Source organism: Schistocerca piceifrons, chromosome 8 (genome assembly GCF_021461385.2).
Source record: "Schistocerca piceifrons isolate TAMUIC-IGC-003096 chromosome 8, iqSchPice1.1, whole genome shotgun sequence".
NCBI lineage: Eukaryota > Metazoa > Arthropoda > Insecta > Orthoptera > Acrididae > Schistocerca > Schistocerca piceifrons.
Genome location: NC_060145.1, coordinates 407,992,551 through 408,008,888, shown reverse-complemented (window position 1 = coordinate 408,008,888; position 16,338 = coordinate 407,992,551). Strand labels below are relative to the sequence as shown.

Genomic DNA, 16,338 nt, shown 5'->3' with positions numbered 1-16,338 from the left:
AAACTACAAAGAACGAAACTCGTCTAACTTGAAGGGGGAAACCAGATGGTGCTATGGTTGGCCCGCTAGATGGCGCTGCCATTGGTCAAACGGATATCAACTGCGTTTTTTTAAATAGGGACCCCCATTTTTTATTACATATGCGTGTAGTACGTAAAGAAATGTGAATGTTTTAGTTGGACCACTTTTTTTCGCTTTGTGATACATGGCGCTGTAATAGTCACAAACGTATAAGTACATGGTATCACGTAACATTCCGCCAGTTCGGACGGTAGTTGCTTCGTGATGCATTACGCGTGTTAAAATGGACCGTTTACCAATCGCAGCAAGGTCGATATCGTGTAGTGATCAAAATGCCCAACGGGCGTGTGCTATGTATGCTGCTCGATATCCTGGACGCCATCATTCGAGTGTCCGGACCGTTCGTCGGATAGTTACGTTATTTAAGGAAACAGGAAGTGTTCAGCCACATGCGAAACGTCAAACACGACCTGCAACAAATGATGATGCCCATGTAGGTGTTTTAGCTGCTGTCGCGGCTAATCCGCACATCAGTAGCAGACAAATTGCGCGAGAATCGCGAATCTCACAAACGTCGGTGTTGAGAATGCTACACCAACATCGATTGCATCCGTACCATATTTCTATGCACCAGGAATTGCATGGCGACGACTTAGAACGCCGTGTATTGTTTTGCCACTGGGCACAAGAGAAATTACGGGACCATGACAGATTTTTTGCACGCGTTCTACTTAGCGACGAAGCGTCATTCACCAACAGCGGTAACGTAAACAGGCATAATATGCACTATTGCGCAACCGAAAATCCACGATGGCTGCGACAAGTGCAACATCAGCGACCTTGGCGGGATAATGTATGGTGCGGCATTGTGGAAGGAAGGATAATTGGACCCCATTTTATCGATGGCAATCTAAATGGTGCAATGTATGCTGATTTCCTACGTAATGTTCTACCGAAGTTACTACAAGATATTTCACTGCATGACAGAATAGCGATGTACTTCCAACATAATGGATGTCCGGCATGTAGCTCACGTGATGTTGAAGTGGTATTGAATAGCCATTTCATGACAGGTGGATCGGTCGTCGAAACACAATACCATGGCCCGCACGTTCACCGGATCTGTGGGGAACGTTAAAGGATATTTGCCATCGTGATCCACCGACAACGCCTGACAACATGCGTCAGCGCATTGTCAATGCATGTGCGACCATTACGGAAGGCGAACTACTCGCTGTTGAGAGGAATGTCGTTACACGTATTGCCAAATGCAACTGAGGCTGATAGACATCATTTTGAGCATTTATTGCATTAATGTGATATTTACAGGCAATCACGCTGTAACAGCATGCGTTCTCAGAATTGATAAGTTGACAAAGTTACATGCATCACATTGGAACAACCGAAATAATTTTAATTTAAAACCCTACCTGTTACCAATTGTTCGTCGACATTCGTGAGCCATATGATTGTGACTATTACAGCGCCATCTATCACAAAGCGAAAAAAGTGGTCCAACTAAAACATTCATATTTCTTTACGTACTACACGAATATGTAATAAAAAATGGGGGTTCCTATTTAAATAAATGCAGCTGATATACGTTTGGCCTGTGGCAGCGCCATCTAGCGGGCCAACCACAGCGCCATCTGGTTTCCCCCTTCAAGCTAGACAAGTTTCGTTCTTTGTAGTTTTTACGTTTGACGCTTATTTCGTGAGATATTTGGCCTGGTCACGATCAATGGATCACCATGCATACATTGAGGAAGTATTCCCCAAAATATTATGAGAGGATTTCAAAAAGTAACAATTCTATGAGCGTTTGAAGCCGAGATTGCACGGCCCCTGGTAGACGCTCAGTATTATGGAAAATATTCGTGATAATTTCGACTCTGCTGAGAATATGACACACTACTTCACAAAAATTTATCGGATTATATTCGTCAACATTCCTTCTGTCCTGCTTGCGAGCAATCCTCGTGCATCTGGCAGCGCGCTAAAGCAACCGGTGAACTGGTAAGTTATAAACACAAAACGCCATTGCTACAAGTCGTTGTCGATGCTATCACCCCTATTTATACCGATCTGAGTAAACCTGATTTGATGGAGCGTTGTTTTGGCAGTTTTACGCAAAATGTGAACTAAAGTTTCAGTGGTCTCATTTAGACATACGCTCCAAACATAACATCCAGCCGAAGCAAAACTGTCAACATTGTTTCAATTTTGGCCGAATGTCTATTCAGTGTGGACCATACTGCCTTAATTCACGTGGCAAATGCCCTTCAGATCAAAATCGGCAATGAAATGCGCCGATTCTATGAAGATAGAGACGCCAGTGGCGATGATCTCAGTGACGAAAGGCGCCTTGAGGACGAAAATGAGGGCTTGTCAGGTCAAAGTAGCAGAAAGCGGCCATTCACTAGTAGGGGCGATAGTTATCATGGATCAGGCATCGATAATATCCCATGAGCTTCAAGTTTTGTCCCATTTTATATGATAAATCCAGGTCAAACTGTGAACGCGTTTTTATCAAAATCACGTTTTCCGGAATGTTTGTCATTGCCCTCGCTACAGTTTTCATCCGATTTTAATCATTTTTGGTCTCTATTAAAGCAGACAATTCTCTTCAGTTCACCGCAGCCGATTTTCTATGCTCATACTGAAATTTCTATAATTTCGTTTTTTTCGTTTTTTTGTTTGCAAAGTCCTACGATGAATTAAAATTGCATCTGTAAGTATCAGGGTGATATGTTAATTTCACGTTATAGCGACAACCGTCGATCTACTCATTTCAGAGCTGCGATGGGAAACTCCTAATTACACAGTGAAGATATTAATATTTTTCAATAAAAATACCAATAGAAAGTTCAACTTATGCTTTACTCATTGCATCAAACCCCATTTGTCAACTACATTCCACTACGGAGGAAAAAAAAAAGCCCTAAATTTGAGCAATATTTTCATTCGTCACCCTGTGTTCCTTCCCCCTTGGTAACTTCAAAAAAATCGATATTTTATTTTTCATCTTAAATTGATATTTAGAGCTTTTTGAACGAAATGGTGGTTAAAATTATTGAAATGGACACGAGGAAGTTTTTTAAAAATGAATTTAAAGACCTTGTTTCAGCTGCTTTCACACTTCAATGTCATCATTAGATTCTTGCTCGAGAAGCGTATACTATACAGTTCTTTTGCAAGCTAACACTACTATTAGAAGATACGCTTTGCGATGTTCTTATGTTTGCCTTGTATATATTTGGCTTTCGAGCGTTGTTTCTCTTACAGACTTTCCTGTAGTTCGAGTTCCTATTGTCAGAGTTATATGGCTGTAATTCATTTTAATGTGGGGCAGTTAGGAGGCGTGAAGTTCTACAATTGCCAGGAATATATTCTGCGCTTAATATAAGATAATCATTCTTACCAGTTGAGAGTGACCGAAGCTGAGAAGTGAGTCCTTGAGGCAAATGAAGATGCCAGAATCACGAGGAGAAACAAGAAATAGATAAGATGAGGAACATGTAAACCATGAAAATTGGGCAACTGGAATATATTAGAGACAACAAAGGTCAGTCATAGGTCAAACATAACTTTGAACTGAATTTCTCGAGAGTTAAATTTCGTGGTATGTTTATTCTATGCACAAAATACCTATTTGAACTAAAGGCACTATTTGGAGGAAAGTGGACTACAAACATTAACCGTGCTATCAACATGAAGGAAACTACATACTGATTAATTACAAAGAGTAACCTTAGTTTGGATTACCAGATGTAAATATTTCTATAATAAAAACTTGTGGTTGAAACGACATGATTGTAGTCAGCTTTTAAGATAGATATGTTGTTTTTGTGTACCTACGGTTTCAAGCGTCTAAGTAAGTCAGTTCTTCAGTACACAGATTCCAAGTGTGGGGCCTGTACATAAAAATGTATTTAACTGATCTTCACAAAAAATTGTAATACAAAAAGCTCAGCGCCAGAACTAATGTGATTAATATAAATCAAGATGTTCAGCAAGAAACACGCCTAATTTCCCACAATTTTGATGCTACTTAGAGTTCACATTTCTTAGTAACAGCTGTATAATGTTTATGAAAATTATTGGTATTTTTCCAAGCATTTACATCGTAGTTACCGTAACTGGTTCACACTGGGACGACAGCGATGTAACATCAATACAGTTCTCAGCGTATGGCCCAGAGCGAAACGGAGTGTAGGTTTCTCCGCGCAACTGCATCGTATGATACAGGAGGATAGAAACTTCAAGTCATCTGATGTGGTTCAAAATAGTTTTATGTGGATGAAGCAACGGTACAACCGTCTCTGTAGTTATTTTCTATGTAAAAGTTTACTTCTCGCGTAAAAACTTAAGGAACTACTGTTTTGGGATTCACATTTGTTCTTCGAGATGCAATATTTCCATTCTGAGGGAATTATTCGAAAAAAAGTTAGATTCTTTGGCATCTGAATTCTGATAACAGAGTTTGATAATGAACTGGTTCTCTTTTCCTACAGCTCATATTTGTTGATAATTCTAAATTAAGTAAAACACAGCACATATTTTGAAAACCTTGCAATAAGAAATGTAGTCACCCTCCAGTTTACATCTGATCAAATTTGGACCATACAATGTTGCATAACAAATGTAGCTAGCATATAAAATTGCTTTAACGCTGTAAGGAGAGCCATAGCTCGAATAGATACGTCAAATACATGGAAACTGTTCAAGAAGAGACTGGTAGCAATGCGCCGCACACGAAGCTATCGCCAACTGCTGTGTCTTGTTGCTTGGTATCGCTCCCGTGGCAACCCGAATGTCGTAAGGATAAGCATTGCGCCACGCGCGTGACGTAGCATATCACATACAGTATCGCCTCAGTGACATCTGCGTCTTACCGAGTGAGGTGGCACACGGGATTCGCATATGGGAGGACGGAGGTTCGATTCCACATCCAGCATCTAGATTTCGGTTTTCCGTGATTTCTCTAAATTGCTCAGCGAAATGTGGTTAAGATGAAATACAAGGCGACCAAAATCTGCTATTGGGGTTGAAATATCATCAAGTGGAGCTCTCATGCCTTGCTTCGTCGTCCAACAAGATAGGCCAACGCTACAGAGACAAAGTATGTTTCGTCTTAGCATATTTTACACAAGACGGTCAGCTACACTCCTTGAAATGAAACTACAGTATATACTAATATATAGTGTATGTGGAGCTTAGAAAAGTATTTCAAATGTGTCAATGAACACATTTTTAAGTGAATAGCTTTTGTGAGAAAAGGAAACGATCGAAAGATTTGATAGTATGATGGAAACTGGCATGAGACCGCTATTTTACAATGTTTAAAATACAATAGCCGACTCTGGTCGCACTCCCCTTCAGTTTTCACACATATCTCGGGTACTTTTGCCAAAATTATAATCTTCAAAATTAAAGAGGGTTATATCTTCTTTTCAATAGCGTTCATTAAAAACGTGATTCGCTGCGTTTTTTTTTTTTTAAACAAAAGGGTACTTGCTTCAAAATATCGATTGATACAAGAGTACTACTTACCCCCTCTGCCTATTATCGTTTGATATAAACCTCATTCCTATATCTTGAACATTTCACCGAATATAAGCCTTACATTGTATACTGAAATAATCACAATTCTTTAAAAAATCCTGCACGTTTTCTTTTTGACAACCCACTTCATTATTCTTAGTATTCGTCATTTATTTTTAATTATCAGCTTTCATAACTTGCTCTTCCCCACAACCGCTTGCCATACCGTACACATCTCGTACAGGGCTTTAAAAAAAGTCTCACATATCCTACAGGAGACAGTGTGGGTCAAAACTAGAAGACTGACTGAAAATGACTTGCAAGTTCGTAGCGCCCTCCATCGGTAATGCGGGAATTCAATATGGTGTTGGCCCACTCTTACCATTGATGACAGCTTCCACTCTCCTAGGCATACGTTCAATCAGGTGCTGGATGCTTTCTTGGGGAATGGCAGCCCATTCTTCATGGAGTGCTATACTGATGTTGGTCGGTGAGGCCTGGCACGAAGTTGGCGTTCCAAAACATCCCAGAGGCGTTCTTTAGGATTCAGGTCAGGACTCTCTGCAGGCCAGTCCATTACAGGAATGTTATTGTCTTGTAGCCACTCCGCCAACGACCGTGCACTAGGAACAGGTGCTCGATTGTGTTGAAAAATGCAGTTGCCATCCCCGAATTGATCTTCAACAGCGGGAAGCAAGAAGGTGCTTTAAACATCAATGTAGGCCTGCGCTATGATAGTGCCACGCAAAACAAGAGGTGCAAGCCCCCGCCATGAAAAACACGACCACACCATAACACCACCACCTCTGAATTTTACTGTTGGCACTACACACACTGGCAGATGACGTTCACCGGGCATTCGCCATACCCACACCTTGCCATCGGATCGCCACATTGTGCACCGTGTTTTCTCACTCCACACAACGTTTTTCTACTGTTCAATAGTCCAACGTTTACGCTCCTTACACTAAGCGAGGCGTCGTTTTGCATTTAACGGCGTGATGTATGGCTTATGAGCAGCCGCTCGACTATGAAATCCAAGTTTCCTCACCTCCCGCCTAACTGTCATAGTACTTGCAGTGGATCCTGATGCAGTTTGGAATTTCTGTGTGATGGTCTGGATAGATGTTTGTCTATTACACATTACGACCCTTTTCAACTGTCGCCTGTCTCTGTCAGTCAACAGACGAGGTCTGAATGTACTCTTTTGTGCTGTACGTGTCCCTTCACGTTTCCACTTCACTACCACATTGGAAACAGTGGACCTAGGGATGTTTTGGAGTGAGGAAATCTCGGGTACAGACGTATAACACAAGTGACACCCAAAAACCTGACTACATTCGAAGTCCGTGAGTTCCGCGGAGCGCCCCGTTCTGCTCTCTCGCCATGTTTAATGACTACTGAGGGCACTGATATGGAGTACAGGGCAATAGGTAGCAGCACAATACACCTAATATGAAAAACGTATGTTTCTGGGGGTGTCCGGATGTCTTTGATCACATTGTGTCTATCCGGAAACCAATACCTGTTGAGATATGGGCCGTTTTACTTGTAAAGATTAGTGTCTAGTAATCGGTATATGCGTAGCATATTATGACACTGTAGTACGCAAGTGTGAGCAGATACAAGTCCTCGACTAATCATGGAGGTCAGGCAATTGGATCGGTTCAGTAGCGACGCACGGGTAGGAATCGTCGCTGGCAGAAGCAGAGGGCCACACACTTCACCACACGGCCTAATGTCGGTCCCTTGTCGCCGATATCTGTGCAATGAATTACCAGCGCTATTGTACAGCGATACCCATGCAGAAAGACGACGATTATCGTCTATATGGGTTTCCCTTTTACCTGACCTGAATCCGCTGGATTTCTAGCTGTGAGGACATTGGTGTATGCGCAACGCATAGACAATGTGCTGCAGTTACAGGAGCGCGTAACCACTGTACACGACACGGTACAATGGATGCAGGTGTTCTTGGAACAATGGGTGATTCTGTGCAAAAAAGGGCGGAAGGATCTGTCAGGATGTGTGGCAACCTCAAGCAGCACTGTCTATAATATCTACTTCTATGCAACAGAAAAGAGCAAACTGCTCCGTATCACAATAGGTATTGTGTTCCGAACATATCATTACCGGATCCTTTCTTCTAGTTTTGAATAGCGCCTCCCGCATGGATATATGATACCTCTTTATAAATACCTCTTAGTATTCAGAATGAATTTTTCACTCTGCAATGGGATATGCACTGATTTGAAACTTCATCGTCATCATCTCCTTTCAAGGATTAGGTGCTGTAGTCACCTGCTCCGGTCTCCGTCATCCATCCATCCATCTGCTATCGATTGTCTACCCAGTTCTCACTTTGCAGCCAGCCGATAATTCACTATCTGTTTTCGCATTCCATTTTCTATCATTCTAGGAACATCGTCCTTCTATTTGATTTTGCATTGAGGTGAAAAAAGTAATGAGATAGCGATATGCAGATATCCAGATGGCGATGTATCGCGTACAATGGGTGTAAAGAGGACATTGCATTGACGGACTCGAGTGATTCATGTGGAAAGGTTTCCTATGTGATTGTGGCTGCGGGAATTAATAGACTTTGAACGCGGAATGGTAGTCGGAGCAAGACGCATGGGGCATTCCATCTCGGAAATTGTTAGGGAATTCAATATTCCGAGATCTACAGTGTAAAGTGTGTGCCGAGAATACGAAATTTCAGGCATTACTTCTCACGAGGGGCAATGCAGTGACCAACGGCCTTCAATTAAAAACTGAGAACAGCGGCATTTGGGTAGAGATGTCTGTGCTAAGAGACAAGCGACACTGTGGGAAATAATCGCAGAAATCAATGTGGGACGTACGAAGAATGTATCCGTGAGGACAGTGCGTTGAAATTTGGCGTTAATAGGCTATGGTAGCATACAACCGACGCAAGTGCCTTTTCTAGCAGCACGACATCGCCTGCAACGCCTCTCTTGGGCACGTAACGATATCGGTTAGATCCTAGACGACTGGAAAACGGTGGCCTGGTCACATGAGTCCCGATTTAATTTGGTAAGAACTGATGGTAGGGTTGGAGTATGGTGCAGACCCCACCAAGCCATTGACCCAAGTTGTCAAGAAGGAACTGTTTTACGTGGAATGGTCTAGGTCTTCTGCTCCAACTGAACTTATCAATGGTCATTTGCAGCCATTGATGGACTTCATGACCCAAACAGCTATGGAATTTCTGATAGATGACAGCCGGCCGGAGTGGTGGTGCGGTTCTAGGCGCTACAGTCTGGAACCGAGTGACAGCTATGGTCGCAGGTTCGAATCCCGTCTCGGGCATGGATGTGTGTGATGTCCTTAGGTTAGTTAGGTTTAATTAGCTCTAAGTTCTAGGCGACTGATGACCTCAGAAGTTAAGTCGCATAGTGCTCAGAGCCATTTGAACCATAGATGACAGTGTGCCAAGTAAGTGGACCACAATTGTTCGGAACTGGTTTGAAGATCATTCTGGGCAATCTGAGGAAATGCTATGACCATCCAGATCGCCCGACAAAAATCCCATCAAACATTTGCGAGAGATAATCGAGAGGTTAGTTCGTGCACAAAATCCTGCACCGGTAACACTTTCGCAATTATGGACGACTATAGTATGTGTAAATATTTCTGCAGGGGGCATCCAATGAATTTTTGAGACCCTGCCACATCGAGATGCTGCAGTACGTCGAGAAAAAGGAGGTCCGACGCAATATTAGGAGTTATCCCACGGCTCGTGATTTTTCTTTTTTGTTACTGCCGTGATTTGGAACCATGCACAGGAGTAGGTACAACTATAACTTCATAAAATTTCATTCGTGTTTCCTGTCTTGTTACCTTCCCCTAAGTTCTTCTAAGTGTTCCAGATATAGCTTGGTATTTATCAACCGTCTCCTGAATGTCTTTTTTCATAGTTAAAACTTATATCACACCCTGGACAATTGAAGTGGGAAACTTTTTGTAAAATTTTATCATTTATTATTATTATTTGGAATCAAACTGGATTCTTTTCTGTGAAAGACATTATCAAAATGGTTCAGATGGCTCTAATCACTATGGGACATAACATCTGAGGTCATCAGTCCGCTAGACTTAGAACTACTGAAACTTAACTAACCTACGGACATTACACACATCCATGCCCGAGGCAGGGTTAGAACCTGCGACTGTAGCAGCAGCGTGGTTTCGGACTGAAGCGCCTAGAACCACTCGATCACAGCGGCCGGCGCCATTGTCTTTGTCGTATTTGTAGAGTCAGTAAAGTTATAATACATCGTGTTTTGGCTGAATCGATATACTGCACCTGGTAGAATCAAAGCTGCATCCCGGACCGGGAGTTGAACCTGAGTCTTTGACTTTCGTGGGCAAGTGCTCTGCCTACCGAACTATCCATGCAGTACCCGACCTCTCAGCGTTACTTTCGCCAGTACCTCATCTTCAAGCTTCCTCACTTCAGAGAAGCTCTTCCGCTTGCCTGGCGGGACTAGCACTTCTAGAAGAAAGGATATTGTGGAGATATGGCTTGCCCACAGTCTGGGATTGTTTGCTATTTTACAGTGAACTTCTGTGAAGTTTGGAGTGTAGGAGATGAGTTAGTGGTGGTAGTAAGGCTGTGCTTGGATAGCTCAGTCGGTAAGAGCATTTGGCCGAGAAAGGGAACGGTCCAAAGTTCTAGTCTCAGTCCGGCAAACAGTTTAAATCTGCCTAGATGTTTCACCCTTTAATATTGTTTGCGTTTTGCAGTTGTCCATGTAGAAAATGTGCAGTAGTACTACGAGGGTCACTGCAAAAGAATGCACACTATTTTGTTAAAATACAGTTTTCATTCTGCATGTGCGAAAGTTTTACAGTGTGTAGATAGATCCTTCTCGCTTGTTTTCAAGCTTAGTTCAACCTGTTCCCGTGGGTGGCGCCATCACAAACGAGACAGTGGGAAACATCCACAAGAGGTTGAAGGAGGTGTATGGAGATGCTGCTGTCGATTGCAGTACAGTTAGTCGGTGGGCAACCAGGTCACGTGATGAAAACTGGCACGGCAATATTCAGGATTGTCCTCGCAGCGGCAGGCCTCGTACTGCACACACTCCAGACAATGTGCAGAGAGTTAAGGAATTGGTGACTGCTAACAGACGCGTCACAGTGAACGAATTGTCGCGCTACGTTGGGATAGGGGAAGGAAGTGTTTGCAGAATACTGAAAATGTTGGCGTTAAAAAAAGTTTGTGCCAGGTGGGTTCCCAGGATGTTGACAGTGGCTCAAAAAGAAACAAGAAAAACTGTATGCAGTGGACTTTTGGAACAGTACGAGAATGGGGGAGAGGAATTTCTTGGAAGAATTGTGACAGGTGATGAAACATGGCTCCATCATTTTTCACTAGAGACGAAGAGGCAATCAATGGAGTGGCATCATGCAAATTCACCCAAGAAAAAAAAATTCAAAACCACACCTTCTGCTGCAAAAGTTATGGCTACGGTGGACATCATGCCAAGTGGAGCCACCATAAATTCTGATGCATATGTGACGACACTGAAGAAACGTCAAGCTCGTCTGTGTTCGACCACATCGGCAAAAGCAGGATGTTTTGCTGTCGCACGGCAATGCACGGCCACATGTCAGTCAAAAAGCCATGGAAGCGATCATAAAGCTCAGATGGACAACACTAAACACCCGCCTTACAGTCCTGACCTCGCTCCATCTGACGTATCACCTCTTTGGGAAACTGAAAGACTCTTCGTGGAACAAGATTTGAAGATGATGACTCCCTTGTGCACACTGTCAAACAGTGGCTACAACAGGTTGGTCCAGAATTTTACCGGTCGGGTATACAGGCGCTGGTTCCAAGATGGCATTAGGCAGTTGAGAGGGATGGAAATTATGTTGAGAAATGAAAATATTGTTCCTAAAGGATGTATCTACACACTGTAAAACTTTCAAACATTGTAAGACGTCGTGGTATCCTGACATTCATTGCTTACATATTCCGCCTTCACAATCATATTCGCACATCAAGACGCTTCATTCGAACCCAAAGTCGATAAGATAAAGTCAATGTTGTATGAATTTATGTAAACGATATGCAAATAATTAGTAAATCGCAAATGCGCTCCGAGATTGAAATACTCAAAGCTGGTGTACACACACATTCAAGACACGACGGTCGCAGGGGTTTTTAGTTCGGGAGATGCAAACCACACGCCGGGGCGCTGTTCCCATCAGAGGACGACACAGGCCATCTAAGTTGTCCGGTGACCACCCATAGAGCAGACAGCGTTTGCCCGAGTGAAAGGAAGAACACCCCGTGTTCGGCTTAAAAGCAAATTGCGCTACATTGTGTGGGAGCGCCCAGCCTATGAATTCTTTAGAAATATAAACCAGAGTTTCAGGGATTTTCACAGGGAGACAGCAAACGCCAAAGCTACAGATTTCTGGATTGGTCGCCTTAAACGAAACGTCATTCTCCCGTTTTAGAAGAGCAATGCTGATTGGCAGACGATATTCCTGACGCCTTGAGCTGAAGGAGTAATGGAAGAGACTGAAAGATATACCACTTCACGTCTGGCGTGGAGAGGGGCCGTTCCGTTGTCGCTCTTGGAGCTAGAACACGTAACGAGAGCGTGCGCGCTCGTACGTGTACTCAGAGAGCGAGGAACAAGTCTCTCCTCAGTACTTCACTGGGAAAGCACCTCTGTTGAGAGCGAATTATTGAGTCCTTGCGATTAAGCGTTGTTCACTGTGTTGGCCACCACACTTATTGTGTGGTGTGAAGGGACAGAGTTATAGTTAAACGCCTGCGAGCGAATTTTGAATGGCATTACGGTGGACTGGTTATCTGACCGGTGTACCACGCCAATAGTTAGACTAGTGGCGATTAGGAGTCCTCGACTTCAACAAGGCGTAGGGAGAGTTTGATTGGCGAAGGTCAATCTAGATAGAACGAGAGTTATCTTACTTGTCAGCAGCGAGCAGCGCAGACAGCAGTCAACGCAGCTTACAGTATTGTATGCTACAGCCCCATATTTCCTCCACAACAGTACACTTCACTGCATTTCACACACGACAGCCTCGACCGTACCTAGCAACATTCTAACGGATAATTATTCAGGTTGAGTAGGTGTGGCTCTCAGCCATTCTGCCAAGTCAATAACAGTCTTAAACTATGTATAGAAATTTCATTAGCGAATCCTATCCTTAAAAGGTAACTTCACATTCCGAAAAGAACCCGGAAATAATTTGTTCAGTTCATAAATAAAAGTGCCATTGTGATTTCTCAGAATTTTCGCAAAATAAATAATAGTTTTCGTTAGTTTCATGTTTTTCTTACACTAACTAGCACTACTCCAGTACCCAAGTATCCCACTAGTTACGTAAGAAGTTTTGTGAATTTTTTGTGTCATTTCCTTACAGTGGAGGACTCCAGAAGATATTTATTGCTTAAAGTTTTTCAGGCATTTCTCTTTAGAACGTTAGGAGCGTCTGTCTGACTTCTGTAGTAGTGTGGGGGTGGAAATTGCATCTTGCAGGAGCCACAGGGTAAAGGGTACATCACAGATTAATCCGTTGCGCAGAATGACAGAATAGCACCCATACGCTCTCAACATATATAAAAGATGGATTTAAAAAAATAATTGTGTGCTTTTCTTTTGGAGTGACCCTCGTAACCACCTTATGTTCAGAGGTTTAACCGTGATGTTTCCGTATAAAGTGGTGAGAGAGTGAGTGCTGGCCACTTTGCAGGGGACGAGAGGCCGCCTGCGTCGCCACGGTCGCCGCCGCTGTCGCCGTACCCGGACTGGGAGACGCAGCGGCTGGAGGGTGGCGAGCGCGCCGAGGGCGAGCCAGCGCGCATCACGTCCGCCTACCGCGTCAGGGCGGACGCGTGCGACCGGCTGTGGGTGATGGACGCCGGCACCGCCGACCTGGGGCAGGGCGCGCTGGTCCGCCTCACCCGGCCGCAGCTACTCGTCTACGACCTGCGCACCGACACTCTCCTCCTCAGGTACCCTGTCTGCGGCCGTCGCGCGGAACGTATTGCTCAGCGTGAAGACGCAAAACCACGTTCCCGACGTAGTACGAGCACGCTCAGAAACGTGCTGGTATCTGGTATATCTTCTCGTCGTGATTTACAGCATACTATTTACTATTATTTAGCTAATGGCTAATACAGACATATCATGAAATTAAATTACTTATACATATGTACATATTGACACACAAGAAACTTAAGTTTGTCTTTACAACTGAATATCCAGTCCTTCAATCCAGCGCACCGCATCTGGAGTTGCTAGCAGGAAGTCCTCTTTGGCGCCGTGATAGGCTCGAATCCTGCATTCACTGACAATGTGGTGAACAGTCTGGTATGGATCCAGAATGAAACATTCACTCTGCAGCGGAGTGTGCGCTGATATGAAACTTCCTGGCAGATTAAATCTGTGTGCTGGAACGAGACTCGAACTCGGGACCTTTGCATTTCGCGGGCAAGTGCTCTACCATCTGAGCTACCGAAGCACGACTCACGCCCGGTACTCACAGCTTTACTTCTGCCAGTATCTCGTCTCCTACCTTCCAAACTTTACAGAAGCTCTACTGCGAAGGTAGGAGAAGAGGTACTGGCAGAAGTAAAGCTGTGAGGACGAGGCGTGAGTCGTGCTTGGGTAGCTCAGTTGGTAGAGCACTTGCCCGCCAAAGCCAAAGGTCCTGAGTTCGAGTCTCGGTCCAGCACACAGTTTTAATCTGCCAGGAAGTTTCAGTCTGGTATGGAGCCCCACAGTCACAAGCTGGATCAGGCAGCTACTTCCACTTAAAGAGAGCATCCCTGCATCGCCCATGGCTGGTACGGATTCTGTTGAGAGTAGTCCAGGTCTTGCATGGTAGGTCGAATCAAATGGCTCAAATGGCTCTGAGCACTATGCGACTTAACTTCTCAGGTCATCAGTCGCCTAGAACTTAGAACTAATTAAACCTAACTAACCTAAGGACATCTCACACATCCATGCCCGAGGCAGGATTCGAACCTACGACCGTAGCGGCCGCCCGGTTCCAGACTGTAGCGCCTAGAACCGCACAGCCACTCCGGCCGGCTGGTCGAATCCAGTTGGAAGTTTAGCACCAGAGAAGATATTATGCAGGTGCACATCTGTCACTGCTTCCCACCGACCTTTCCATTCTTCAAGAGATTTGAAATTCTTAACAACCATGGCAGCAGCATCGCACAGAGTTGGATGACGTGATTTCAGTCTCTTGCGATTTAAAAGTGGCAGGTCGCTATGCACACGTAGGTTAGAATTCCTGGAGATCTTGTGGAATTCTCTCATAAGGGCAGTACATCTGCGTAAAGCGGGAGGCATTATACTGGTTAACAGTGGAAGCCAATAAACTGTAGTAGATCTGATTGCGCCAGATGATATGCGCATTGTCGTATTTAGCTGGGTATCAACAAGCCTTGTATGATGACTGTTCATCCAAACAGGTGCACAATACTCAGCACTTGAGTACACCAAGCCCAGAGCTGAAAATCGCAGGGTGGTTGCTGAAGATCCCCAGGTAGTTCCGCGTAGCTTATGGAGGATGTTGTTTCGAGTCCTCAGCTTCTGAGCTAAGTTAAGAAGGTGTTGTTTGAAGCATAGTGTACGATCCAGGATGACACCAAGATATTTTTGGTTCCAATATGACGAAGAATTCTGCCTCTGAAACTTACATCCAGTTTTACGTTCGCCAACCGGTTATTTAGATGGAAGCAACACACTTCTGTTTTACTCACACTGGCTTGGAGTCTCCAGATTTTGAAGTAATTATCTAATGCAGACAGCTCATTGACTAGAATCTCTTCTGTTGTCTTCATTTCCTGGTGTTTTACGGCATAAATATGTTTTGTATAAATGCATGTTTTCGATTAAGCTTCGATCCGCCGGTGGTTCGAATCGGAATACCTTACATTTCCCTCGTCCCGTATGGGTCGGAAATGGGGAGTCAACGGTACAACATCTCCCTCACATCTTCAGCCAATGCTTTAAAAATTGTAAAGCGGTAACATTTTTACACCATTCATATAGTATTATGTCAACTCTTTTCAATTTATACACTACTGGCCATTAAAATTGCTACACCAAGAAGAAATGCAGATGATAAGCGGGTATTCATTGGACAAATATATTATACTAGAACTGAAATGTGATTACATTTTCAAGAAATGTGGGTGCATAGATCCTGAGAAATCAGTATCCAGAACAACCACCTCTCGCCGTAATAACGGCCTTGATACGCCTGGGCATTGAGTCAAACAGAGCTTGAATGGCGTGTACAATAACAGCTGCCCATGCAGCTTCAACACGATACCACAGTTCATCAAGAGCAGTGACTGGCGTATTGTGACGAGCCAGTTGCTCGGCCACCATTGACCAGACGTTTTCAATTGGTGAGAGATCTGGAGAATGTGCTGGCCAGGGCAGCAGTCGAACAGTTTCCGTATCCAGAAAGGCCCGTACAGGACCTGCAGCATGTGGTGGTGCATTATCCTGCTGAAATGTAGGTTTTCGCAGGGATCGAATGAGGGGTAGAGCCACGGGTCGTAACACATCTGAAATGTAATGTCCACTGTTCAAAGTGCCGTCAATGCGAACAAGAGGTGACCGAGACGTGTAACCAATGGCACCCCATACCATCACGCCGGGTGATACGTCAGTATGGCGATGACGAATACACGCTTCCAATGTGCGTTCACTGCGATGTCGCCAAACACTGATGCGACCA

The 16,338-nt window shown here is 44.1% G+C and overlaps 1 protein-coding gene across 1 annotated transcript in view; it reads left to right on the top strand.

Moving 5' to 3' along the window:
- Positions 1–16,338, top strand: part of LOC124712389 (L-dopachrome tautomerase yellow-f2-like) — a 128,182-nt gene that overhangs the window by 80,646 nt on the left and 31,198 nt on the right. The window contains exon 3 of the mRNA XM_047242684.1: positions 13,327–13,588. Coding sequence (XP_047098640.1) covers positions 13,327–13,588 — 262 coding nt within the window. The remainder of the gene's footprint in view (positions 1–13,326; positions 13,589–16,338) is intronic.